At 38.1% G+C, this 27818-nt stretch overlaps 1 protein-coding gene across 1 annotated transcript; it reads right to left on the reverse strand.

Moving 5' to 3' along the window:
- Positions 1-12817: 12817 nt before the first annotated feature.
- Positions 12818-26739, reverse strand: dera (deoxyribose-phosphate aldolase (putative)). Its single transcript, XM_026363406.1, has 9 exons — positions 26601-26739; positions 23772-23869; positions 21737-21884; positions 20002-20091; positions 19753-19887; positions 18180-18308; positions 14544-14656; positions 13119-13268; positions 12818-13023 (listed from the first exon to the last, which is right to left on the reverse strand). Exons 1-9 carry the CDS (start codon positions 26629-26631, stop codon positions 12967-12969), a joined length of 951 nt encoding a protein of 316 aa, XP_026219191.1. The 5' UTR covers positions 26632-26739; the 3' UTR covers positions 12818-12966.
- Between the last annotated feature and the right edge of the window lie 1079 nt (positions 26740-27818).

A 27818-nucleotide genomic window follows, 5' to 3' on the forward strand; every position in this document is an offset into this window, starting at 1 on the left:
GAAAGAATGCAGAAAGCATGAATGAAAAAAAGAAATAGAAAGTTAAAGTTCAAGAGAAGTTAGCATAAAAGGGAGAAAGCTGAAAAGTAAAAAAAACAGCGTAGAGACAAATACAATGGAAAAATATGTATTAGAAGAAACAGTGATTCAGAGTACAGGGGTTTCAGTGTCTTGTCCAAGGACACCTCAGCAAGTAGCCAGGAGGAACCGGGAATCAAAGCACTCACCCTGGGGTTCATAGGCAACTGCTCCACCACCTGAGCTACTGCCGCCCCAGAGCCAGTCCAGAAGTAGATTTCTCCCAGGGTACTCTGAATACTCTGTCATGTAAATGATTAACTGGGTTTCTAATCAGCTTTTTAGGAGCAGAGCTCATGTGCATAACAAATGCTGCAGACACTCGCCACTCTACTACTTTTAGCTGAGAGAAACAGATGGATGAATGGAGAGATCATTACATGGAGCAATGTCGCAGTGTGACTTAACACCTGGTTGACCCTTCTTTGGCAGCAATAACCTCAACCAAACGTTTCCTGTAGTTGCAGATCAGACCTGCACAATGATCTGGAGTAATTTTAGACCACTCCTCTTTACAAAACTGTTTCAGTGTAGCAATATTCTTGGGATGTCTGGTGTGAATGGCTCTCTTAAGGTCATGCCACAGCATTTCAATGCGGTTGAGGTCAGGACTCTGACTGGGCCACTCCAGAAGGCGTATTTTGTTCTGTTGAAGCTATTCTTTTGTTGAATTACTTGTATGCTTTGGATCATTGTCCTGTTGCATCACCCATCCTCTGTGGAGCTTCAGTTGGCGACAGATGGTCTTACGTTTTCCTGCAAAATGTCTTGGATCCGTCCAGGCCCTGAGGCAGTAAAGCAGCCCCAAACCATGATGATCCCTCTGCCATGTTTTACAGTGGGGATGAGGTTTTGATGTTGGTGTGCTGTGCCTTTTTTTCTCCACACATAGTGTTGTGCGTTTTTTCCAAACAACTCAAATTTGGTTTCATCTGTCCACAGAATATTTTGCCAGTAGTGCTGTGGAACATCCAGGTGCTCTTTTGCAAACTTTAAACGTGCTGCAATTTTTTGGACAGCAATGACTTCCTCCGTGGTGTCCTCCCATGTACTCCATTCTTGTTTGATGTTTTCCTTATTGTAGACGTGTCAACAAAAATGTTAGCATGTGCCAGAGATTTCTGTCAGTCTTTAGCTGACACTCTAGGATTCTTCTTTACCTCATTCAGCATTCTGCGCTGTGCTCTTGCAGTCATCTTTACAGGACAACCACGCCTAGGGAGACTAGCAACAGTGCTGCAACAGTAAACCCAAAACTGGTGTGTGTTTTTAAAGGGCAGGACAGCTTTCAGCAACACATCCAATATCATCACACTGATTGGACTCAAGGTTGGCTCACTCCTGGCTCCAATTAGCTCTTGGAGAAGTCATTAGGCTAGGGGTTCACATACATTTTACACCCTGCACTGTGAATGTTTACATGTTATGTTCAATAAAGGCATGAAAACATATAATGTTTGTGTAGTATTATTTTCAGCAGACTGCGTTTTTGTATTGTTGTGAGTTAGATGAAAATCGGAGCACATTTTATGACCAATTCATGCAAAACTCCACGTAATCCCAACTGCAACTGTATACTCAAATTTACAGTGCCCAGGTTTCCTGTGTGCATGTAAACTTGTTCTTCAATTACCTTAGAAACCTGGTTTCTCTCAGTAACTTGGTTACTTGAGTGCATGTAAACGCACTGATTTTTTGTAAGAACGTGAGAAACTCCAGTTGTTTCTGTTCCTCAGTTTGTTTCAAGCCATATGTCTTATTGCCTTTAAACAGAGGGGTATTGTTATCGATGTAATACTTGTAGTGGCTGTGTTATGTTAATGCTTTATGTAGTATGCATGTGATATATTATGTCTCGTTATCATTTATAAAAAGTAAATAAATACATTCATGAGAAAAAAAATTGTTGATGAGTAATAATTAGGGGTGGCTTAATACTACTTCTTAATGTCTGTTACTGATCCTGATACCACAGCCTGAGTATTCTGAGATACCAGTATCAATCCAATATCTTTTTTTCCCCCTCTGAAATGATGAAGATAATAAAAAACACTTTTCTAGTCCATTTACATGGTGGTAGCAAAACCATGACAGGTCCCCTAAACACTGTTTTTGCGTACTCTCATAATCTGGCCGCGCATTACGACATGAGAGCGCGTTTGTTCAAAGGCTGCTACATCATGAACAAGAAGAGAGAAATTCACTATTACCAGAGAGAGGAACTAATCTTCCTCACTTGCAATAGGAGCAATATAGAGGCTAAGCTTAAGGGTTAGTGAGGTCGCAATGAGATGCTGCTGCTGTTATAACTACTCCAACTGCGCTTTCTATTGTTTTACTATTTATTACAGGTGCCACCCAGATGTCATTAGGCAGTAATATTACAGTTTTAACAAAACCTTCAGCAGAACCAGGGTGCCTGTCTGCAGCGAACTGAATCCGTTTGGATTATACTTTCCTTCTCATAACAATATCCAATTCACAAATTTGGTATGGTGGCTGTGGCTCAATAGGTAGAGCAGTTATTTGCTAATCATAGGATCGGTGGTTCAATTCCCAGCTCCTTCTATCACATGCTGAAATTGAGAAGTTGGTGAACTCGGTCATTGGTGTGTAAGTATGCTAGCTAGAAAAGCTCTATATAAGTGCAGACCATTTACAATAATGATAAGTCTGATACTGAATGAGATCAGTGGACCCTTACAATTGCTTCATAATATTACTGTAATTATTATTAGAATGTATTGTTGTAATTGTTGTTAGAATGTAACATCATGTTGAGCCCTGACCCGCATGAGATATGTCAACATGTTTTCATTTTACTGGAGGCCTTTACTTCACAGCCAATCGAAAGTCCACAACCACCGCAGTAGCAACCCTTGTACCTCAATGAAATATGCCAGAGAATAAGTCCAGAGAATATTTAATGTGCTTAGAGGTCTTCACCCAGCATAGACAAAAGGAATAAAACATCCTGGGACTACATTGTTGATATTTCAGAAAACAAGTGTTCTCAACACAGCACCCAGCCAGAAATACAAAAAAATGAGTGGACAGATACTTGAACTAGTTTTTATCAATATGTGTGAACACACCATAAGCACTAAGCAATTTGTACTGCCTGAACTAATCACTCAAACTGAGTTTTAGCAGCCCAGTCTTCCATCTAAGAAAGCCAACAGATGAAATATGGCGGTTGAACCCCCCTACTCAGCTGCTACTGTGGTGTGACCATTGACACAAAGCATAAATTACATTAATAGAATTTAATAAAAAAACACTTTATTCCAAAGGTTTCACTACTTTGATATGTCAAGATGATCTACTGTGCTACCTGGAGAAAATTCTAAAGCTTAAGTTAGAACACTAAAATATTAAAACATGAAATTGTGATTCCTCATGAGGAATGGCAGACCATAATGAAAAATGGAAAATGCACAAATGTGTCTCGCAGGTGGAGTTTTCTCCAATTATTAATTGATCACATACTGAATCTAGTCCTTCATTATGGCTCTGTATAATGAAGAAGATATGAAAAAGATTTGGGAATATTTTAATGAAAGAAATGCCGGTATAATTTTTTTGTCAATTCCACTCTGTAAATTACAGTCGTACTGTCCTTGTTATTTAAAAACACCACAATTCTAATTATGTATGAAATTGGGCTTTTGTGTTAAGGCTGGGTATTAGTAATGATGGTCTATTGAAGAGCTGAATTATCAAAAAATTATTCTAATGGATATATATATGAATAGAAAAAACTGTCTCTGTCCCTCGCCAATCTACTATACACACACACACACACACACACACAGATACAGACACACAGACACACACACACACACACACACACACACACATACACACACACTCAGAGTTCTACCTATCCAGTCAGCTGACTTCTCTTTAAATGTTTAATCTATGGCAGAATATGGCTGTAGTGTAATTTATGCTGCTCCTATTAATTGAAGTGCAGTTGATTGACTAACATTTAACTACCTGCATGCTTTTATTAAACACCATATGCAAGAAAATTTAACCACATAGGTGTAGGTTGCAGTTATTTTTTTTCATTGTGCTCTACTGCTCTTCTCTGCTATTTTTAGCTCCCATCTTTCAACTAAACTAGAGATTCATAATCAACAAAAACTAAACACAATTCAATTCAGTTCAGTTTAAAGTTCAAAAGTAATTTCAATGCACTTTATAATGTAAGGTTTAAGACCTTGCAAAATATAACACTATATACAGTTATGTAGAAAACCTAGCAATCCCACTTGAGCAAGCACTAGGCGACAATGGAGACGAAAAACTCCCTTTAAAGGAAGAAACCTCCAGCAAAACCAGGCTGAGCAGCCATCTGCCTCAGTCGGTTAGAGTGGGTGGGAAGATGATAGAGAAAACACCAGTAACTGCATACTGGAAACATACAGCTTTGAGGCCATCAGAAAAATATAGATAGAGGGAGACAGAGAGATGAGGAAGAACAACTAGAAGAGGAGGAGAGGAGCTTAGTGTATCAAGGGAGGTCCCTCAGCAAACTAGGTCTGTAGCAGCATTACTAAGAGATGCTTTACCTGAGCCAGCTCTAACTATAAGCTTTATCAAAAAGGAAAGTCCTGATTTTTTTTTTTTTCGTTTGTTTTTTTGTTTTCAAATTGTCACACTTATATTAATCAGATAAAAAAAATAAATAGAAAAATAACAAAGAAAACCTGAGTAAATACAAAATGCTGTTTTTAAATGATAGATTAATTTATGATTATCTGAATCATTTAAGTGTCGTAAAAAAAAAGCTGCACTGTATGCAGAGAGGGTGTCTGCTTCTCAAAGCTGAACTGGGAGCTGATTCTTGAGAGGAGTTTGCTATCCAACAGTTCTGCCTTTTACTCTCTATTTGGTAACACTAGAAACTACAAGTAACCCTGCATTCTGAAAGCCAATTGTTCTACTGGGACAAGTTTATATTATAATGTCTTAAAGATAGAGCTGGATTTTATTCTAAATTTTACAGGTAGTCTATGGAGAGAAATGTAATCTCTCTCACTGGTCAAAACTCTGGCTGCAGCATTTTGGATTAACCTAAAGTTTTAAAACATTACATTACAGTCATTTAGCAGATGCTTTTATCCAAAGCGACTTACAAGTCATTACAAGTTACAATGGTAGGCAGGGCAGCGTGAGGAGGTCTTGCCTAAGGACCCATACTGGAGGTAGCCATAGCTGGGATTTGAACCCCAGTCTCCCACATGGGAGGCGGTGATGTTACCACTACACTAACCAGCCGTCAAAAGACTTACTGACAAAAGCTATTAATAGGAAGTTACATTAATCTTGTCAAAAACTATGTTTTCAGCATTGCTTTCAGAAGGAAGGCTTCTAATTTTAGCAATCTTCCTCAGGTGAGAAGGAGATCTAGAGATCTCCTGTGTATGCAAGGTAAACAAGATATCCTGGTCAAAAAATAGTTTTTTAGGTCAATGCTTTCTAAGATAACTAGAATGTCTTTCTTTCTTGTCTAGTGGAAAATTACACGAGATCCAGGCCTTTATATTTTAACTAATTCATTTGTTTTACAAATGACTAGCTAATCTGAGGAATCAGGGTCTCAAACAAATAAGGGCCTATAAAATTCTTGTACTTACAAAAGGAGCAGCATTAGACCTGAAAATATCTTTTCATCTGGCTATGTTATAGCAGACTTATGTTTGATTAGAAATTAAATAAAAGTTGTATTGTGGTAAAATATTTCAGCAAAGGTAATAAAACTAATAGCTTCAGCTAACACACTTAGCTTTTTACTATTATCAGCTGCCCCTGGTACATGAATAACCTCAAATGAAGAGATACTCTGTTGTCTTTTAAAATGCCTCCCTCTAGTGGAAGATTTAACAGCATCACAGTCGAATCTTTTGTGTGCAAACAGACCTTGAACAAATTTTATATGAATTCTCCGACATCTCTGAATGTAGAAAAATGTGTGAAGTAATTAGCACATAAACACCTGTACCTTTAAATTTAAGACCACCCTATTTACATAAAGGAGGGAGCCAAAACATTATAAACATTACTACCCACAGTGGTGGGTCACCTTTCAACCAAAACTAAGATATTAATACCTTGAAAAAGTAGAATTCATGGGGGAGCTACTATATTAGATTGCATTAGATTAGACTGATGGACCTAGTGAGAGTATAGAAAGAGGTCTTACATTTCTCCTAATCCCATGGCTTCATTCTTTGTTTTATTAGTTGGCAGCACATTATTACACATTATTCATTCTGAGCCCCTCAGTATTCAAAATTATGTTTTAGTCAAATTAAATGAATCAAAAAGTTATTACATTATAAAAAGTACAGATAAAACATACTAATTTCTAATAAGATTATATTATTAAACAGAAAATTAATATTTGTCGCCCGAGTGAGCCATCTGCCTCAACTGGCTGGGGCGAGGGGAAAGAGGACAGATACAGCGCCTATAAAAAGTATTCACTCCCTTGGATGTTTCACCTGTTTATTGAAAAGAGGTTTCTACAAAGTAATGTTAATTAAATTAAATTATGTAAGGTGAAATGAGTGTTTGCATTAATATTCACCCCCTTCAGGTCAGTATTTAGTAGATGCACCTTTGGCTGCCTTCACCTTGTTGTCGGTAAACCATATCTGTGTAGCTTTCACCATATGCTTTGGGTCATAGTCTTGCTGGAAAAACAATTCTCCCAAGCCGTAGTTGTCTTGCCAACTGAATAAGATTGTCCTCCAGGACTGTCCTGTATTTTTGACGCATTCATCCTACCATCTATCTTAACAAGCCTTCCAAGGCCGGCTTTCTACTACACCACTTCCACTACTACTACTAGCACCAAATATCTGGACCCCTGTTGGGCTAGGTCAGTCAGAGAATATTAATGCAAACACTGATTTCACCATAAATATTTGTATGTAATTGACATTACTTTGTAGAAAACTATTATCACTTTGACATTAGTGACTTTTTTTCTCAAAGTCGTCAACTTTTATTGACCATGATTGATTTATAATGTCAATAAAAGGATAAAACACCCAGTGGATGGATACTTTTTATAGGCACTGCACCGAATGGCAGGCAAAAGAAACAAACACACACACACAAAAAAAAAAAAAAACAGGCAAACAGCAGATTAATCTATAGCAGCATAACTAAAAGGTGGTTCAGAGTCACCTGATCCAGCTCTGACTATAAGTTTTATCAAAAAGGAAAGTTTTAGGACTAGTCTTGTAGAGAGGGTGTCTGACTCCCAAAACTTAACTGGGAGCTGACTCCACAGGAGAGGAGTTTGATAGCTAAAGGCAAGGCAACAAAAAGATGACAACATGCAGCAAAAACACTGGGCAGGTAGGTAGGGCCACTGCAATCTGGAGATATACAGCTCCAAGGCCAAGATACCTGCAGAGGAGAACAGAGAGAGAGAGACAGAGAGGAGGAAGCACAAATACTGGAGAGAGAAATGACAAAGTCAATGACATGCAATGGTAGCATTTAAACGGATAGAGGAGAGGAGAGGAGAGGAGAGGAGAGGAGAGGAGAGGAGCTCAGTGTATCAGTAGAGGTCCCTCAGCAGAATAATCTATATCAGCATAACTAAGAGATGGTTCAGAGTCACCTGATCCATCTCTAACTATATACTTTAAAAAAAAAGGAAAGTTTTAACCCTAGTCTTAAATATGGAGAGGGTGTCTGCCTCCCGAACCTGAACTGGGAGCTGGTTCCATATTTAAAAACTCTAGGAACCACAAGTAGACCTGCACTCTGAGAGCCAAGTGTTCTGCTGGGAAAGTATGCATTGTGCAGTCTCTGGAAATGACACCAAACTAATATATAAGACCATTGTTCGCAGTTTTATCTCAAATTCCCCCATAGTTTTTATAGTAGTCTAACATAAACATCAGGAGATATGGTGTTTAAATCTTTAGATTAAGTCTTTTTATTATCATGGTGCTTTGGTAAGGAGCTTTTTCTAATTTCCTGAGTATCCTTAATTGTTTATTTTGGTAATACTTGATGTTTTGAGTTGGGACTCTTCAGGAAACTCAAAAACAATCTCCACTCTCATTCCTTTTTCTCACCCTCTATTTCAAGTAAGCGCATTGGTTGAGGCCCAGTGGCAGGTTGCCACACTTTGCTATTTTATACAGGGGCAGAGAGCATTTACACAAGAGAAACCGTTTAGTTGTCATTTTTCTTCCATTACAGGTATGTAGGTTTACACATCGTTCTGTTTTGTTGTTGTATTGTATTATTTCTTTGTGAAAGACAATTATTTATTTATTTATTTTTTAAGTTATTCTACTCTTTTGTGTATAATATTAAATAGGCATTTCCATGCTCCTTGAATATGCACTACCAACTAAAAAGGGGCTGAGAGCATTTATGCAAGAGAAACCCTATAAATGTTTAATTTTCCGCCATTACAGGTGGTGTCAGGAATGAATTGTTCAAAGACAGTATTGGAAGGTGTGTGTCTCATTTTCTCTTTCTTTTCACACTGCGAAGAAAAGCAACATAGATGTCCCTAACACCAATCCACAGTTCTGGTAAAACAATCCTCTTCACAAACAGAGAAGTCATGAAAGTCAGGAATCCAGAATGCAGGAAGGCATGGTCCTAACACTGAGCAGTGCCACAGAGGGAAGTCAGAGATCCATAAGAACGAGATTAGAGGTTTGGAACCAGAGCAGGAGAATAATCAGAATTAGACATGTTAGTCTGAATGGGCTTCAGACAGAGGAGGGCCAGAATGAGCAGGAGTCGCCCGCCTAGAGATAACCACACCCAACTCCCCAGGAGAAAGAGGAGCAGTCACTGGTGCCAGAGCAGACATACCCCAGGGAAGGGAGGAGCAAACACTCCCCCCAGTGCAAGGACCAACTCCAATGATCTGAGCCTGTGCACCCACAGCCCTGGGTCCAAGGTCCATTTGTAGGACCTACTCACTGCCTTTTTGGTTGGATTGTTGTTTTGAGCGGCCCCATTCTTCTGGAAAATACAAATGCCTGATTGTCATTTGAAATTAGAACGTAAGCTTCTATTCTGAGTTGCGTGTACCCCCCAGTGGGGGATGTGGAACTGAGAAAAACCTGCTCTAATTCTGTCATTGTCAAACTTTGACATAAGCAGTTGTTCTTGCCTTTGTTGAGTGATACAATGGGTGACAGTGTCCCAGTTCCTCAATATTAATTTTTTAAAGAAAGTGCAAGACATGTATTCCTTGAAGAAATGTTAGGCACTGCTTATGTTAAATATTAACATCCAGACAGTGATGTCTTTTGTTTTTCTCTTTAATATCCTCTTTTCCACAGGAGCCTTTTACCTTTGCTATTGGGCCCCTGCGAAAGCATCTTAGGAATTATTTAAGTAGCCTTTAAAAAAATAAATAATAATAATAATAAGACAATTCAGATTCAAGATCAAAGTGTGCAGTTTCTCTGCAGCAAGAGCAAGGGCTGACTTTCTCCAGATTCTTCTCCGACAGCACATAGTCAAATACACAGTTTTATTCAAAGGCTTGTCCTGGATTCCACATTACATATACAATTGCAAGAAATGTATGTGAACCCATTGGAATTTCATGGTTTTCTGCATGAATTGGTCATAAAATAAATCTGATCTGTTCTTCATCTAAGTCGAGTGTATTGACAAATTCAGATTTTATGACCAATTAATGCAGAAAACCATGAACTTCCAAAGGGTTCACACACTTTTTATTTTAGCATATTTACCAGCATGCGTGCAAACAGACACTTGTTAAGTTGAATCACATTACCTGATGACAGAAGCCATACTATTACACTATCACAGTGAGTTCTGCCACAGCGCTATGGCAGATTTGCTATATAGTAGTATCAAATGATCATTTGTTGGCATGTAACCACTTTTTTAAATTTATGTTAAAATTGACTTCTGTTGGACCATCTACATTGTGTAGCTGAGACGAGGATGCTCTCCAAACTCCTCTTTCAATCCTGGACAATCCCTCCCACCCACTACACAGTGTGCTGGCTGGACAAAAGAGCATGTTCAGCCAGAAACTGAACATTAAGTGCTTCACAGAACATCACAGGAGATCCTTTCTACCTGTGGCTATAAATCTTTACAATTCCCCCCTCTGTAAGGGGAAGGGGAACTGACAATTTCTTTTCATGTATCTGTTGTCATTCCACCCTGTACTACAATTATTGACATATTTTTATGCATCTTATATATTCTGTATATAAGTACTTTTGAGTTTTCTGTATTGATGTTTTTCTGTATTTGTATTGGTGCTGATCTTTTCTGGTTTTTCTTCTTTCTGACTTGAATTTCCTGGAAGATGACATGCTGGAATCATATTGCTTGTTACAGTCAAGCAAGTCACAACTAAATTTACAATGCTCAAAAAAAAATTATGTGAACATTTGAATGACACGTTGGCTCTTGATGAACAGATTATAGGAAATTCTGCTGGGTTGTGTCTTTGCACCGACTCTTTTCATTCTATATATAAATCCCCCTATACTTTGTATATTTCTATTGCTATGCAAATGATGCCAGCTATTTATTTATGAAACCAGAAGAAACACATCAATTAATCAAACCAAAATCAAATCACTCCTCTTTCTCTTTTTTTTCCAACAGTTAACTGAGTAAAATGGATTGGTCTGCATCTCTGCTGATGGTGCTGGCATGTTATCTGGCTCAGGTATGGTGCACATATTCATCCCCTCCAAAAATAAAATAGAGACTTTTTTCTTCAGCATGATCATCCACCAAACCATACACCACCGCATGATTTTGTCTCCCCTAATTTTGAATTCGAGTCCAAAAGTAAACTGAGAAAAGGAGAGGGGATGTGTGCCAGCAAGTGAGACAGCAGCCCTTGTCATGCGTTCCCCTGACTTCTATCATCTTAATTACTACCCGAATCTTCGATTGGCCCTAATGACCTGCCCAGAGTTTTTGCTGCTTGTTATTGTTTTTTGTTGCCTGTTGTTCTTTTCTCTTACCTCTTTCCATTCACTCCAACCAGTTGAAGCAGATGGCCGTCCACCCTGAGCCTGATTTGGCTGGAGGCTTCTTCTGAGTTTTTTTTCTCTCCACTGATGCCCAGAGCTTACTCAAGGAGTTTTGGGGTTTTTTATACTATACTAATTCTGTATATTTATATTTTGAAAGGTCTTAAACCTTACACTGTAAAGTGCCTTGAAATTACATCTAAATGTATACAATTTTAATTATATTATTTGTTATTGTTGTTTTTTGTTCCCTGCTGTATATTGTTATAATATAGCAGCAAATTACAACAGAAGTCACCTGAAGGCACAAAATAAAAAATTTAAATGGAACTTGGCAAAACAATATCCATGTTATATGTCTTCTTTGTAGCACACCCTTGATTTTCAGTTTACGTGATATAGTGAAAGTAGAGATCATTAGAGGTATAGTAGGATAGAGACAAATGTACAGCATGTTGAAGAGTATGCCTCCAAAAGCAGGATTAATAAAACACTGACATACAACACCATTCATTTTGTGCAACTGTAGGGCACTGTATCTTCTTTATTTAAAGTGCACTATCATGTTTTCTTACTTGTGGGAGTGTTTTTCAGGGCCTGCAATATTTTAGGAAGACTTTATGCAAAAGGACTTAATGTTTGCTTTGTCGTAGGCACTTCAAGGTACTTCATCAAGTTTGCTTTACTGTGAGGGCACCTTAGAAGGCAATCTCCCTTACTCTCCCTTTGAGTCCATGAACTCTGTATTAACTATTTGATAGTTAACTAATGGAGTGTGTTTTTGATCACTCACCTGTTTTTTGTGGTCTTCCAGGCCTTTTGACGTTCTTGAAGTAAACAGTGTGGTATATCTTTTGAATAATGTATCAAAAGTTTCATTTGACCACACCAAATACTTTTACTATCAATTTATTTAATTTGGTATTTCATCATAATGGCAGCTGCCCTTTTGATTTCATATTGACAATCAACAACAACATTAATTAACAAAACAAATAACAAATAGCAAAACTCAACTCTAGACCCATTATGTGCTTACTTTTGAATGAATTAATGAGAAAATACACACTTGGGCCATGGAACTCCCAAGCAGCTGCCTGTCGAAATAAATTTGTATAACTAAAATTAGGACTTGAGCTCTTTCAATAAAAAATACCTGTAATACGTACACAGTTTATCTAATATTGGGTGGCATGGTGGTGTAGTGGTTAGCAATGAGGCCTCACAGCAAGAAGAAACCCAGTCTGCATGTGGTCCTGTGTCTGTGTAGGTTTTCTCCAGGCTTCCTCCAACCATCCACAGACATGCATGTTAGATTAATTAATTGTGAATGTGATTGTGTATGTTTGTTTGTCTGTGTATGTCAGCTCTGTGATAATCTGGCAACCTGTCCAGGGTTTACCCCCGTGTAAACCCTTAAGAGGACAAACGGTTATGTCTGAATGGAAAAGTTGTCACTGTCCAAATATATAGAGATCTGACTGTACATATTGTCTTTTGTTTTCTGTAATCATCTTGTGATGTTAGGCTGGAGGCTGGTGTATCACAATTTGATGATGTCAATGCTGATGTATTTTTTCATTTGTTTATGGGAAATGTGTTTTCTGAAAACTGAATTGCATCTTAATTAACATAAACTGTGTCTAAACAATATTTTATATTTTTTGCAACCATTTGCATTTCTTCATATGCACAGTACACCAACGTGCTATCGTGTGCTTTATTAATCAGTGTTTTAAATTATACAGAGTAATATAAACAGTCTTCTTTCTGTCACACTTAATGGTCCCAGTCTTCAAATTATAGATATAAGTGTGCTGTATTAATGATCACTGTTCACAGGAAGTCCATAACTTCAGGCAATGGGCAGCTCATTATAGGCTGCATATTGTCCAGTGACATAATGGTAGATCTGTACACAGAAAAACAAATACAATTAATATAACCACTGCAACAAAAAGGTAAGACATGGAAACATTACTGTATGTATTTATGATGACCCCTCACCTGTCTCTCAATGTCAGCCAATAGGCTGCTGGCTCCCAGACGGAACAGATGAGGACTAAGCCAGTCGTTGCCCAGCTCTTCTTTAATCAGAGCAAGCCACACCAGGCATTCTTGAGCTGTACGGATTCCCCCTGCTGGTTTAAAGCCCACCTATGGGAAAACACAAGCCTCTATTAAGTGGACATACACTTTACTTAAAGCATAATGAAACTGCTTGAAACTGTAAGTTTAATAGTTAAGTTGCTGTGAATAGAATAGATTTTTGTTTGCTCAATGTACTTCATATGATGGCATGTTAGGCAAAGTCACCCAGTTGGGCGACCTAAAGAAGCATTTTTGCAAACACAGCGTGAAACCATGCACTAATCAAACACAGCTCAAATAGCGACTAACTAAATAAATATCAAACTTCTTACCACCCTGCATTTCATTTGTGCTTTGTGCCATCTTTATTTACTCTTCCCCCATAACACATATACTCATATTTATACATCTTAACAAATCTCACAAGTGTTCCCTTTACTATGTTACCAAAATTATTCAAATAGACCTTGTGGTTGCAGAGATATATACTCGTTTTATTATGGGTACGTGATTTTCAAACTAATAAGCTTTGGCTTTAAAAGGTTAAAATTAACCATATAAATGTGACTTAATAACCTTTGTGGCTCAGCTCTCACAAAGAGCTGCTCTGCACAACCTAAGCCTTGAACAATCGCTCCCACTATCTTGCACGCTTTTGGCATTACAGTGTGCTACAAAATTGGAAACTGGAGAAGTTAAATTCCGGTAGATGCACCAGTTACCTTTTACATTAAAGGTAAAATATAAAGCCACATTAAAGCTGCAATAACTAATATTTTACACATTTCTAGGAAATGAAGCGATAATGAGACAAGACGAGTTGCCTCTCAGCTGTTGTAGTCTAATGGGTTTCTGCTAACTTGAAGACAAGCAGATTAAATATGTCGCACAAGTAAGCGAGTTTTGCTACCCATTCTGCGTGACTAAAATGTTCTGCCAGTTGTCACCTACCAGATGCAAATATAACACTAAGAACATCCTCCAGGCCTCTCATCCGCTTAATTAGTCATGGAGAAACATGCCACTCTTGGCCATACAACTGCTTGTCAGCCATTTGTTTTATTATTTATAAGCCCTCCAAAATAGTGTGACAGACTGTGTGTCTGAAAATAGTTGGATGGTTAATGCCACAGTTTTGTCAAACCCCAGGAATTGAATTACATTATTTCAAATTCAATGTGGTGGAGTGCAGAGGACATATTTTAAAAGATGTATCTTTATTCCATTACTTATTGGCCTACCTGTAGTTAATGTACCATGTAGTAAATCTGTAGTGTACAGGACACTTTCCATTGTCTTTATTAAGACAACGTAAACAAAGACAGGTGTTAATTACTGTACCTTGTGGCCTGTGCGCAAGAAGTAGTTACGGATGGCTCTTGCCATCACTATGGCAACTGGGTAAGTAGCATTGACAGCCTCCTTTCCTGTGGACGTTTTGATGAAGTCTGATCCTGTCGGATTTAAAAGAAACATACAGCAACATATATATGTTTATAATACAGCTTAGAAAACATAGATTCTATACAACTGCTTCACAGTCTGACCTGTGAAGCTTTAACATGTCATAAGCTGCTAATAAAAGGACACAGAGTAAGTGACAATGTATTGCTAAACGGTGAATACAGAAGATGAACACAGAATGTTACTCTGACCTGTCCTGCAAAGACAATAATATACACTCCCCTGTATTGGAACACTGAGGCCAGTTCCTTTATGTTTTCTGGAGACTGAAAACAATTGCCAAATGACTAAATGTAAATGTAAACCCTGTAAGGCCTAAGGACCCCTAGTGGAGGTAATTAGGCAGTTTAGAGGTGTAACCAACATGAAAACCAGAGAGCTCTCTATGGGTGAAAAACAAGCAATTGTGAAGCTAAGAGAAGATGAAAAATCAATCAGAGCCATTGCACAAACATTGGCCATAGCCAGTGCAACCATTTGGAAAAACCCTGAAGAAGAACAAAACCACTGGTGTGCTAAGTAATAGACGTCAAACAAGTAGACTAAAAAAACAAAAGATGATTGATAACAAAAAACATTGTAAGACCTGTAAAGATCATAAACAAATGACATCAGAAGCAGAAACCATCATTCCTGCCCTGTGAAGTCTTCCGTGAAATATAGATGGTGATCTATATTTCACGGAAGACTTCATAAACAAAGTACAGACACCATAGTATGCAAACCACTCATTAGCCAGATGGCTGGATTTAGCCAAAACCTACAGAGATAAGCCTCAACAATTTCCAAAAAAATCTGTGCAATGTCATGGCTTGGGCTTGCATAGCTTCAGTCTTCAATGATGCTGTAACACATGGTGGCAGCAGCAAAATGAACACAGAAGTCTTCCATAACATTTTGCCTGCCAATTTAAAGAAAGATGCAACAAAACTGATTGGGAGATCCTTTATCGTGCAGCAAGACAATGACTGAAAACACACTGCCAAAACAACAAAGGAGTTCATCGGGAGCAAGAAGTGGAAGGTTTTATACGGACCATGTCAGGCTCTACACTTAAACTTTATAGAGCATGCATTTCACCTGAAGAGGAGATTGTAGGGCGTAACCACCCAAAACAAACAACTGAAATAGGCTGCAGTGAAAGCCAAAAAAAGCATCACAAAAGTAGAATGCAAGTTTGGTGTTGTCAGTGGGTCATCTATTCCAATACTTTTGATCACATGAAAACTGAGGTCAAACAAAAGGTACTATCTTTTAGGTTGTGTATCTGATCCAGATGTAAACACCTGGAAATAAAAGCTGAAATGTTGAACTGGCTTCACTGTTCCAATACTTTTGGAGGGGAGTGTATGCTTGATGGCTACTGGGGATTTAGTTACATGCTTATCAATAAAATTCTTAATATTTCTTCCATCATACTCTACTTTATGAGCATTAACGATAAAAATAGAACAAGAAATTAAGCTCTTTAATAGATTGCCCACATTCTGGAGACTAAAAGAAAGGAAAAAATCACCCCTTCTGTCTTCATGGTGTATTATGACTTTTCATTACTGAAGAGAACAAGATGAACATTTTCTAGTTCATTAAAGACATGTTCTATGTATTGTATGTCTTCCAGTCAGTTCTTTTTTCAGCCTCTCTCCCCTCTTCCTCAAACTGGCATAATCCTTGGGAGTCTTTATGGTGAGTCTTAATTACGTGATAACGGATAATGGTTATTAAATGTGGGTGGCAGTAATGAAGCTTTATTCATTTGCATTGGCACGGGAATACTAGTGAGGGAACAGCAGGGTAAAATAGACTGCAACAGAGACTAATGGGTGAAATTGTCATGCAATTTCAGGAATCTCATATGCAATTCATGTGAACAAGGGGAGATTAAGAGGGAGTGTGGCGACAAAAGCAATGCATTTTATTAATGACCTCTATCAGAGCCCATGACAATTTGGTTCTGTAATCAGCTTAATATATGATGGCTAGTTAAGCATACATATGTGTATGTATAAATCTGCTCATGAGGGGCTGAGAGGTCAATTGTACAAGACTGCCTTTTCAAAAGGCAAAAGGAAATGCTAAGCAGCAGCGCCACAAGCAGGGTGACAGCAGGAATTACATCATCTGGCCAACTTCTACTTTGAATTCAAACACCTTTAGCAACATAGACTATAGGCAAATGAAACAGAGAAAAAAAAAGTCACCAGATTTTTCTGTTTTTCTGTTCAGAGAACAATACACATCACTGAATTACTTACTGTACACCTTACTGTACACCTATTATGATTAAAAAATGAGCCATTGTATGATCCGTGTGGACAGCTCCATAATGACTGCTCTGTCAGATATGACACCACATTAGGAACATTAAGAATCTTATATAAGCTATTCTGATTGGGTGGGGTTTATACACACCACACCCAACTCGGTGTGTGTAGTTCTGTAAATGCATGAGTGTGGAGAAAGGTCACAGTGACTTGGCTAATAACCGGAGAGGATAGTGTGACTTCATTACAATCCATGCAACATAAACAACAACAAGGTTTTGGAAGAAGTTTTGTCTGCTTTTAGAAGTAATTGATGTAAACTAAATGTTCTGAATAGAGATGTTCAGCCAGTGTGGTAAATTGATAAGAACAGGTAATAAAAAGATAGGATAAAGACTCAGGAAAAGGTTTGAAAAAGGGGATAAGGAGTCAGAAATCAGAGAGAAGGGAAGGCACGCTTGCCAGACTGCGAGCTCCACACACACACTCATTAAAACTCACTTTTCTGCAGAAAAGATGACTTTGCAACCTGCCCGAGTTAACTGTAATTAACATAATATATTTTTAAAAAGCCCCCCGTAAAGCTAGAACTACATATTATTCCTCATTAATAAAGTAATAGCCAGGTTGACAGAGTCATAGTTCTGTCAAGCTTAGTATCCCCTTAACTCTCAGCAGCAATGACTATATGAATTTCTTTTTCTAATAAAATCATAACTATTAGAGAACGAATTGATTAGATCCTCCCTGCAACTGGCAAGGTTGGTCTTGCATCTACAGCAGCTCTAGATTCATTTGTCAGACCACACTCGCACTAGCTTGTTCCCAGTAGATCATGATGAGTTGATTTCAATAATTAATCTAAACCACCAACATGTCTCTCAGACCCTATCCCGATTAGGTTGCTCCACAATGTTATACGTTTGATTAGCACGTCCATATTAGATCAATCTATCTTTACAGGCTACATACCACAGGCTTTTAAGGTTGCTCTCATGCAGGAGTAGCCAACCCCGGTCCCCTGTCATCTAGTGCTTGCTCAACTGGGTTTGCTATATAATGCTGTATACAGATATATTCTGTAGGGTTTTAAACCTTACACTATATAGTGCCTTTAGATGACTTGTGTTGCAATTGGGCGCTATACAAAGAAAATAGAATAGAATTGAAACAACTACTTTCTAGGCAGAAAGAAATAACTGTGATTGTACCAGACAGACATGTTAAATAAGGCTATGATATGACTGACCAGCCATCATAGCGACCATGCTGGCCTTGTACACATTGGTGAAAGTGCCTAGCTCTCCAACAGCCAGGATGGTCTTCATGTGGGCATCACCACAGGCCTCCCGAAACTGACGAATCTCATCAAACATAGCTGTAGAGGGAGACAGAAAAATAGATATACTTTATCATTACCAAATAGACCAAAAAGATCACCCTATCTCCAACATTCAAAACACAAAATGGAACCTACTGCATTGCCTAAATCTTTTGTCTTTGAATTGACAAACCTTTGTTGTGGTTATTAGAGAAATACAGAAAAAAAGTTAGTCATAATCATAACTAGAACTACACTATAATAACAAAAGTAATCTTGACTAATTCATATATTTCAATAAATCACATTTATCACCCTCACACTTTAATGTCTAAATTAAAAAATATTCAATTTCACAACTGACACACCTTCAGTTAAAAACCACACCACTCGAAATTCAACTTATCATACTTTATCCACTTGTATGGACTATATGAAACCCCTTACATGCTTGACTTACAGCACAACCAAAAAAGTTAGTGAGAAGGTACTGTCAGTCATTTCAAAGGTGAAGAATAACAGAAACAGAAAGGTTTGAACATCAATCAGACTGCGTTATGCTGTTGAAAGGCAATACATCTCAACTCAAAAACACAACTGGAAACAATAAAAATATGAAGTCCTTCTATATTGAAAAATCTATTTTTTTTTATAGTGATGTGAAAAGAGTCCACCTTGATTTATTTTCTCTTTTTGTGTATACTAAACTGATACTAAACTGTTAACAAAGACAATACAAGTTTGAAGCTGCAACATTATGCAATACCAAAATCGCCAATGTAAAACAGTATTTTAAAAAGAAAATATTATAATTCTAAGACTTTTCTTATAATTTAATCTCTAGGAGCAACATTAGGCTTAGGAAGTTTTGTGAATATGACAACTGACGTCCCTCTTTAGGATTATCTGGTACAGAGTGGAATTCACATTTCCCTTATTATGGTAAGTCGCCCTGAAGCAATAAAGCATGCATCCAATATTACACCGTCACCTCTATAGCTTAGGTACAGTGTTCTATTTGTAGAATTCTGTTGTACATCAGATGTAGCTAAATCTCAGTCATCCAAGCAGTTCAGGTTTTGACTGATCCCTACAACATTATCCCAAAAGGAAAGGGTCATCTAAGAGTGTTATATTTCAGACAATGCTCAATGTATTTTAGCATTAGCAATAGCAGGAAAAATGCCAATGCAAATGCCTGCTACAGATGCCATTTCTACTGATTGTCTATAGAGTCACGATAACTGGGCTTTATTGAGGTTGCATCTTTGTAACAACCTCAATGAGGCATGATGCTATCTCTAATTTGAAAGTGGACCAATTCTGGGAGGGGAAGTCTTTTTATTCTGTAGTTAGCGTCTCTCATTGTGGACCTGCTGAGTCCTTAAGCCTTACAAATAACTTTGTATCAACTTTGTAACCCTTCCCAGATTGATCAACACAGATTTTGATTTAAGATCTGAAACAGTTTTGAATGGGACACAAAAAGATTACAGCAAACCTTTCCACTGTCCTGTAAGGGCAAGTGTTCTGTTAATGACAATGTCAATCTCAGTGGCACCATCAGCCACTGCCCTACGAACTTCCTGCAGGCGTGTCTCCAGAGGTGTTTGGCCTGCTGGGAAACCAGTGGCCACTGGGAGAGGAGAGAAAAGAAAATGTCAAACACAAGTCAATTGTGCAGTAAAGAGTTAATATACTGTAAGCTTGTTTCAGTAAAGACATGTTCTATGTATTGTATCTCACCAACCTGAGGCAACAGGAAGGTTGGAGTTTTTCAGTAACATGACAGCATCAGCTACTCGGGATGGATAAACACACACAGCTGCTGTAGTCACTCCTGATAAAACACAAAACATAGGGACCAGAAAGGAAAATGTGAACAACTGGTAAAAATCATCTTGCTTGCCCAAACAGCTATTCCCAAATGCTTCAATTCAAGATTCAAATAACTTTATTGGTTTGCTTTGTTACAGGTGCTCTCTCCCTTGAAAAGAAGGGAAATGGAAAAGTATCACAATAAACAACCATTTCAACAGAAATACAAAAAAAAACAAAACATTTTTTTACATTTAGTCATTTAGCAAACGCTTTTATCTGAGGCGACTTACAAGTGAGATACAAGGTGCAAGAACAAGGCAGAGTAAGCATAAGGAATGAAGGTGTTGTTAAAGGACCCCTAATGCCTCCAAAACCCGAGCTGGGAGCTAGTTCCACAGGAGAGGAGCTTGACAGCTAAAGGCACTGCCTCCCATTCTACATTTGGAAATATTAGGAAATCTTGATATCCACCAGAAGGTGGTACTTTGTTCACAAAAACACACATAAACCACTGCATGACCGGTAGCAATACAGTGTATTGTAGACACAGCACACTTCTATATGTTTTTATATGATAAAGCAAGATCGTCATAGTTGTTGGAACCTTAATGATATCACTAACCCATTCAGTTATCATTCATATAATACACACATAACAGTGAAAACTGAATTTTATCTTGGGCAATCTATTTCTTAGTTACACAAAAAGTTGCAACAACTTTAAATACTAATAAATACTGCCATGATTTCTTTGGCCAAGATAAAGATTCGTGAGTAAGTAAGTATATTATAACAGAGGATATGACAAGCTATTTGACTTTTGAACTGGAAACAGTGACAATCAGTGCTGGCTAAAAATGGAAAGCTGCTACACCAAGCTGTGCTAACAACAGTGTCAGAATTCAACACAAACTGATGCACCCAAAATAATTTCACATTCACACATTATAAATATCATTGACAATTGTCAAAAGAAGTGCAAGTTGATGTAATGCAATGCAGAATATTCACACAAGAATAGCCATTTTATGCATTTGTGATTATTATGCATTAACACACCAACTAGCTGATGTTTACAATAAGCAATAATAACTTTGAGCTTAAAAGTAGACCCTCCCAGGTGCTTTTAGTGTTAGGGTTGAGATGAAACGGCATTATAATTTAATAGCACAATTATGTTGTCAGTATTATGACGGAATTTTTGAAACATGCTAAAAATTAAAATAACATTAGTTATATATTAAACAACATTAGTATATAAAAATGTTAAACTAAATTAAAGTATGAGTAAAAAAATGTACATTAACTAGTTACCTCAACCAAACTGCAAAGCAGTGTCTAGCATGTACGTCTTGGTAACCCTAGGTAGGTAACCCTTTACCTGATGTAGGGGAGTAAACCACCGTTTAAATTAACCATTCCATTCCTAGTTTTTATTTTTAAATACCATTCACATGGATGACCTTTGTGAACACAATGATGTGAATGTGAAAGTGATCATGTGTTGCAGACTTTGTATAATTTCACTCAAACTATAACTGTGCCCCAGTCCTCATTGCCTGCGTCTCAATAAATTAATAACTCTTATCACCTGTGAACAGTATGTTGACAGTGGAACCCAGCTGCAGTGGCCTAAACGGCAGAAACAGGCAGACAAAACAAACCTTTGTTATGCATATCCATCTTCTTAAGTAGGTCATATCGGACAGGTTGTATGGCTTTCAGACAGAGCCGATGTACATTCGACGGTGTGTCATCTCCAGCCAGTGTTGTAAGGTCAATACATGTTACACCCTTCAGCAGCCAGGCGGCCTGTAAACAAAGAAATGTCATGCAACGTCACAGCAAATACTTTTAGTTTGACTCCATCTTCATAGATAATTCTAAAACAGACTGGACATTAGTGTGACATCTGTCTCAACAAATTATCTGTAGACTTGGATGATACAATTTTAAATCATTAACTTTTAACAGAATCTTTGTCTTACTGTTAATACTGTATCACAGGTCAATGTAGGAAAAATTAAGATTCAGATTCTCATTTTCAGACCACATTTTCAGTGATTTTTTTCTTTTTTAGTTGCCACAGTTGGACAAATAGAGGCAAACAGACTTTTACATACGTACAGCATGTGCACTTACAAAATCTGTGATATAATAATAATCAGAAATTCCAACTGCTACTCATCTGCAACTGCTAATAAAAAGCAGCAATTGGCATCTTGATCAGATATTAGCATAGAGGCTCAAGTGATGAGCTACCATGGTCAAATGTAGACAACACTGAATCATGTTTGAAACTCATGTCTACAGACAAACGTAAATACAGTAAGACTATAATTCAAACAGTAGTGAATGACTCCCAATACAATCTCAGACACTAGTTTTCTCTGAAACTGCTAATCTAAAGACTGATGACACGTATTGCATGGCCACATAACATTTAACCACTGGATGTTTTTATTTAAGTCCTTATCTAAAAGAAAAACATAAAGAAAAGTTGAAAGGGTAAAAAGTCGTCATGAAAGGGTAAAAATCTGTCAAAAAAAACCTGATGGACAGAGGTAAGGCCAAAAATATATGGCAGGAAAACAAGAAAATAAGGTGCAAGGAAGGTGAAAATATAATAATATGAAGGACAGAAAAACTGTCAGAAAAGAAGTCTAAATAAAAGAGACATAGGTCAATTAAAAACAAGAAGTAGACAGTAAATAATAAAAGGAGAAATGAAAACGACAGACTTTTTGAGAGAGTAAGCACTTTTAACATTTTGTATGCTTTTAGTTTCAAATTTCTAGCGCAGTTCAGACGTCATATATTATCATATTGCTAATAATGCTAATATTTTGAATAATCAAGCCACTTTGCGCCTTTCCTTTTAGGTTTTTAGGTATGAGGGCTTTTATTGTGAAAACAGGACTCTTATTGTGGAAGCTGACTTTCAGCTGGTGAACTGCATGCCTGTATGAAGTGATTAACAGACAATTTGGAGTGGATCACAGACAATTTTAATGACCTCAGTTTGAGTACCTAGATGTCTGTAAATCAAAGGTTGTGATGAGCAGCATTGGTGCACTTCAATGCACTTCAAAGACTCTGACTTTTGCTACAGCTCCTACAGCAACAAGTGATTGGACAAGTGGACTTCAGAAAGTAGAAGATCCCAGTGCCACTCACCATCCCACAGACTGTGGAAAGATATATTAGAGTCCACATCAACAAAAACCTGGACTGAACAATTCACACAGGCCTTAGGAGGCTTCTTTTTTTATGTGTGCAACATCTTAGTGATGATTAACAGTCTAAAGCTGCGAGTGCCCTGTTGTTTGTGGTTGTGTGCTAGGGATGTGGCATCAAGGTTGGTGAGGCAACAGGCTGAACAAGAAGGTAACATCTGTGGTTTGACTGGAACTGGATAGTCAGGAGAGAGTGTGTTAGAGATAAATAATGCTGGACAGGATCACCTTCTATTACAATTTATAAACTGTATATATTTTGTCAACTCTGTGTAATAAACTAATTATTATTTTTTAATATTTGATTGTAAATTTTACTTACCTTTAACCTTCTTCACCTTGGTTACTTTATTACTTTAGATACTGACTATTCTTTCATATCTATATGAACTTACTTTATGTACCTTATTGTTTTACTGGGTAAAAAGTGCCACACTTGATGCAAGTGAAACAAAACATCTACCTGCCACTGGTTCCTGCAGATCTTCTGTCCTTGGATGTGCTGAGCTCGCTTCAGGACAGCTTGTGTGTTCACTCTAATGTTGGATATCCACTCCAGGTCTAGTGCCCACATTGAAAGAAAAACAAAACTTAGTAAATATATATACATAAACATCATTTAAGCCAGGGTTTGGGTTTGTTTTTAAAGCTGTTGTCTGACATACTGCATCGATGGACTGATACAGAGTGTTTATTATTGAAAATGATAATTAGTAGTGGTCGACCAACTGATCAGTTGACTGAACGATCTAGGCGATGTGTGACTCTTTTAATTAATCGGCGATGTCTGTGCTCGTGCCAGCCAATTAACAAAAAATGTCTGCAGGCACATCTACAGCCTACAATGAGAGCATTTAACACACACATATGCAACAAAAAATTAAATCATATGAATGTAAAAAAAGGTTTGGTGAACCAGTGTGAGTAACTCAATGGGATTAGTGAGTGAAGTAAGCAGATATGAAAATACAGTTACAGTGTTTATGCTGCAGCCTTTCCTCTGTGTTTGTAATTAAAGTAATTAAAAGCCAATAAAATAATTTTACTGAAACAATTTAAACAAGCAAATCCTTAGATCAACAAGAATCCCACATCCTCCGGAAGTTATGGGCGTATAGCTCATTTTAATAGCAGCTCTCTCATGAGATTTAGCCCATATTCCAGTCTGTAGAAGGTGGTAAACAAACTAGTGCATGTGATCCAGTATATTACACTGTTCAAAAAAATATTAGGGAACATCTCAGATTTCAATGAGTATAATTAATACTGATATGGTCTGGGTGATGTGTTAAGAAAGAATATCATTTGACGGAAAACTAAATTATCAACACACAGGGCAGAATTTAAAGACATCCTAAAAATCTAAGTGGAAAAATGGTGCAGCAGTTTAGTTAATTTTACAGAAATTTAATTCCAACAACTCAAAAAAGCCTGACAACGTCGCGGCATGCTCCTAATGAGACAACGGATGATGCTCAGGGGTATCTCCTCCCAGATTTGGTGCAAGGCATCACTAAGGCTCCTGGGCAGTCTGAGGTGCAACCTGGCGGCATTTGATCGGCGGGCTATCACTGACCCACCACCAAACTGGTCATGCAAAACGATGCAACAGGCAGGATAACGGCTTCTCTAGACCTTTCATGTCTGTCACGTGTGTTCAGAGTGAACCTGCTCTCATCTGTGAAAAGCCCAGTGGGAGACCTGCCAAGCTTCCTTCACCTCCCTGATGCTGACAGACAGCAGTCTCTGTACCCTCTTAGCAGCCTTCCTGTCCCCTGACCTGAATGCCTTTTTTTGTCATTAAGGATGGCTTTAATGTCTTGAGTGCAGTCTATCAGTCCATCAATGTCCTCACCATGAGTTTCACAAAGAGACTTCCGGTCTGCATCTGCAGGGCAATGTCAGCCACCTCTGTCCACCTTTTTACAGTTTGCAGGCTGCCTCTGAACAAAAGGTGTGGGAAGAGATGTACCAGGTTGTGATCTGATTTTCCCAGATGGTAAACATTAGCATACATCAGGTTCACTGTCCTCTCCCTGCTGATGGTAAACCTCAAATACAGGTTAATGTAAAAAGTGTCTTAGTGAGGTTGGAGTGATTAAAGTCTCCAGAGATTATATAGAAGGTGTCAGGGTGTCTGGTCTGCAGACTGGCGGTGAGCGTCTGAATGACATCACACGCAGCAGTGGAGTTAGCAGATGGAGGAATGTAAACAATTAATACGGTGTAGGAAAACTAGGCAAATAATATAGAGCCAATAAAAGCCAGACAGTCAGCAGTTCAATGTCAGGGCTGCAGACAAACTATATCATAGTTATATGATCAAGAGGGCACCAGCTGTTGTTAATGAGAACAGCAAGCCTCATCATCCATCTGTGCATCGCTCTTCTCTGTTCTTTATTTCCGCCTCTACGTTTTCTGCATTCCCTCGTTGACCTCCTTCTGATCTCCTCAGGGGCGTTTAAAGTCCTGGACAAAGTTAGATCTTTTACGCCAGCCGTCCTCAGTAGGATCAGCTGATCCTGGGTGTAAACAAAAGAGCAGCACTCCAGTCTTTGGATGAGTGAAAGTATGAATCCAAGAGTAATCAGAGGGTATAACTTAATTTCCAAAACTAGTTGCTTACACATTTAACTGATTTGATGTTTCCCTGATTAAAAAGTGTTCCTTTCTATATTTTGAGCAGTGTATTGACATGTATATACAACTAGTTCTTGCAGAAGTAATGCATACAGTATGACCACTTAAAAAACCTGTGTTAAATCAGTTTAAGGCCGTTAGATGTGTAACTTAGTTAAGTTAGTTACACTGTCACGAGGTGACTGCAGTTAAAGCGGTCATGCCATAATAGTTAACAGTATGCTGCACGTTACAGTAAGTTAATAAGTAAATTCTAGTGCATTATAGTAATTTGTCATTTAAACACAACATATAGTGTTAAACAGCAGTTCGAAATCTGTGATTTTTGTACTTTTATTTTGACACTAACTGTATGTTGTTTATGGGCTGTGACGTTTGTCATTTCGATGTTCTGCAGGTCAGTTACCTCTAAGTCGCGTGTAAGCTCTCAGGAGTTACAGCTAAACTCAACTGACGTCGCTTGTTTTAGTTAAACATGGGTAAAAGACAAACCACACAATCATCCATCTGCATACGTTAACTTTGCATAACGGAATAAAAAGCTGTAAATGGAAAAAAAAAAATCACAAAAAACAAGGCACGTGTCCGCATGGGTTCGTAACAGACGTGACATTGTTACAGTTTAACGGAGGGAGAAAAGAGTTTTCCTTACCGAACGTGGTTCCAGGGTTTCTAGCAGACATGCTAATGAAGAAATAGTATTTATTAATCTAAAAATGCTGAAACGAACAACACATCAAACAACTTCAGCTGATCTGACATGGGGCTTTTTCCGCTTTCTTCTTCTTCTTTTCTTCATTTCCGACAGTGTAGGTGCATCTGGGTGTATTGCTGCCCCCTAATGGTAGTCATAATTAAGTGGGTTTTCTCTAGTAACTCTTCTCATCATAATTCTGTCCGGTGAAAACTGAATAATTATCTTTGCCTGAATAATTATCTTTGCCATCAGCTGATGATTCTCATTTTGGTCCAGTAGATTTTTGCCTAAATGTATTATTCTTCTGTATCTTCTACGTGTTTCAAGGCACTTTACAGTGCAAGGTTTAAGACGTTACAGAGTATAATTGTATAAATGATTATATAGAAAACCCAACAAACCCATTTGAGCAAGCTTTAGGCAACAGTGGAGAGGAAAAACATTATGTTTCAATTCATCTGATTTCACCAGCTAGCACCTAAGACTGTGCGGGAGCTCAGTGATGCCCTGGTCCAGGTTTAGGAGGAGATACCCCAGGACACCATGCCCATACATTGTTTCAGGGTGTCATTGACTTCAGCGCTCTGTAGGCTGATAATTTAAATTTCCATCAAACACTGTGGCATCCTTTCATTCTTAAAACAAAAGCCAATTATAATGGGAATAGTGCAGCAGGATTCAATCTTCTGGGTGGAAAAGTTACATGTTGGATTGATGTGCACAGCTCAGTCACTAATGTCATGTTTTCTAATGTTTTGGCTACTGCAGCGGTACACAGCAGTGCGTCACGGGCAGGAGCAGGATAGGAGAAAATGACGTTAGAAATTTTTCACGAAAACTCAAGCAACAGCGCCACCAAAGGACATTACCATAATCAAACGTTTATAACTACTGGGTGATTTTTATTATATTTTTGATTAACTGTTGTGTAGTCAAATATTGCTGCTCCTGACCTTGCGCCAAATAAAGGATGGCTTGCACTCAGGCCAATCTCCAGAGGATTAGGTCTGGACCTGATTATGTGTACATTGTGTGGAGTTGTGCATTCACGCATGCAGCAAACAGCAGAAGAAAGTCTGGGTGATATACCTTCTCAGTCCATTTTAGGGGTGGGTGGGTGGTTACTGTGTTTAGCGTGCAGAAGACATGATGTGACAGAGAAAATACACTGCG

Source organism: Anabas testudineus, chromosome 23 (assembly GCF_900324465.2).
Source record: "Anabas testudineus chromosome 23, fAnaTes1.2, whole genome shotgun sequence".
In the NCBI taxonomy this organism is placed as follows: domain Eukaryota; kingdom Metazoa; phylum Chordata; class Actinopteri; order Anabantiformes; family Anabantidae; genus Anabas; species Anabas testudineus.

Coding starts and splice junctions, on each gene's coding strand:
- dera (XM_026363406.1), bottom strand. CDS start 26,631: ATGTCTGCTAGAAACCCTGGAACCACGTTCG. Junction 19,888..20,001: donor CAACCTTCCTGTTGCCTCAG/GTTGGTGAGATA, acceptor CTCCTCTCCCAG/TGGCCACTGGTTTCCCAGCA. Junction 18,309..19,752: donor CCTTACAGGACAGTGGAAAG/GTTTGCTGTAAT, acceptor CTCCCTCTACAG/CTATGTTTGATGAGATTCGT.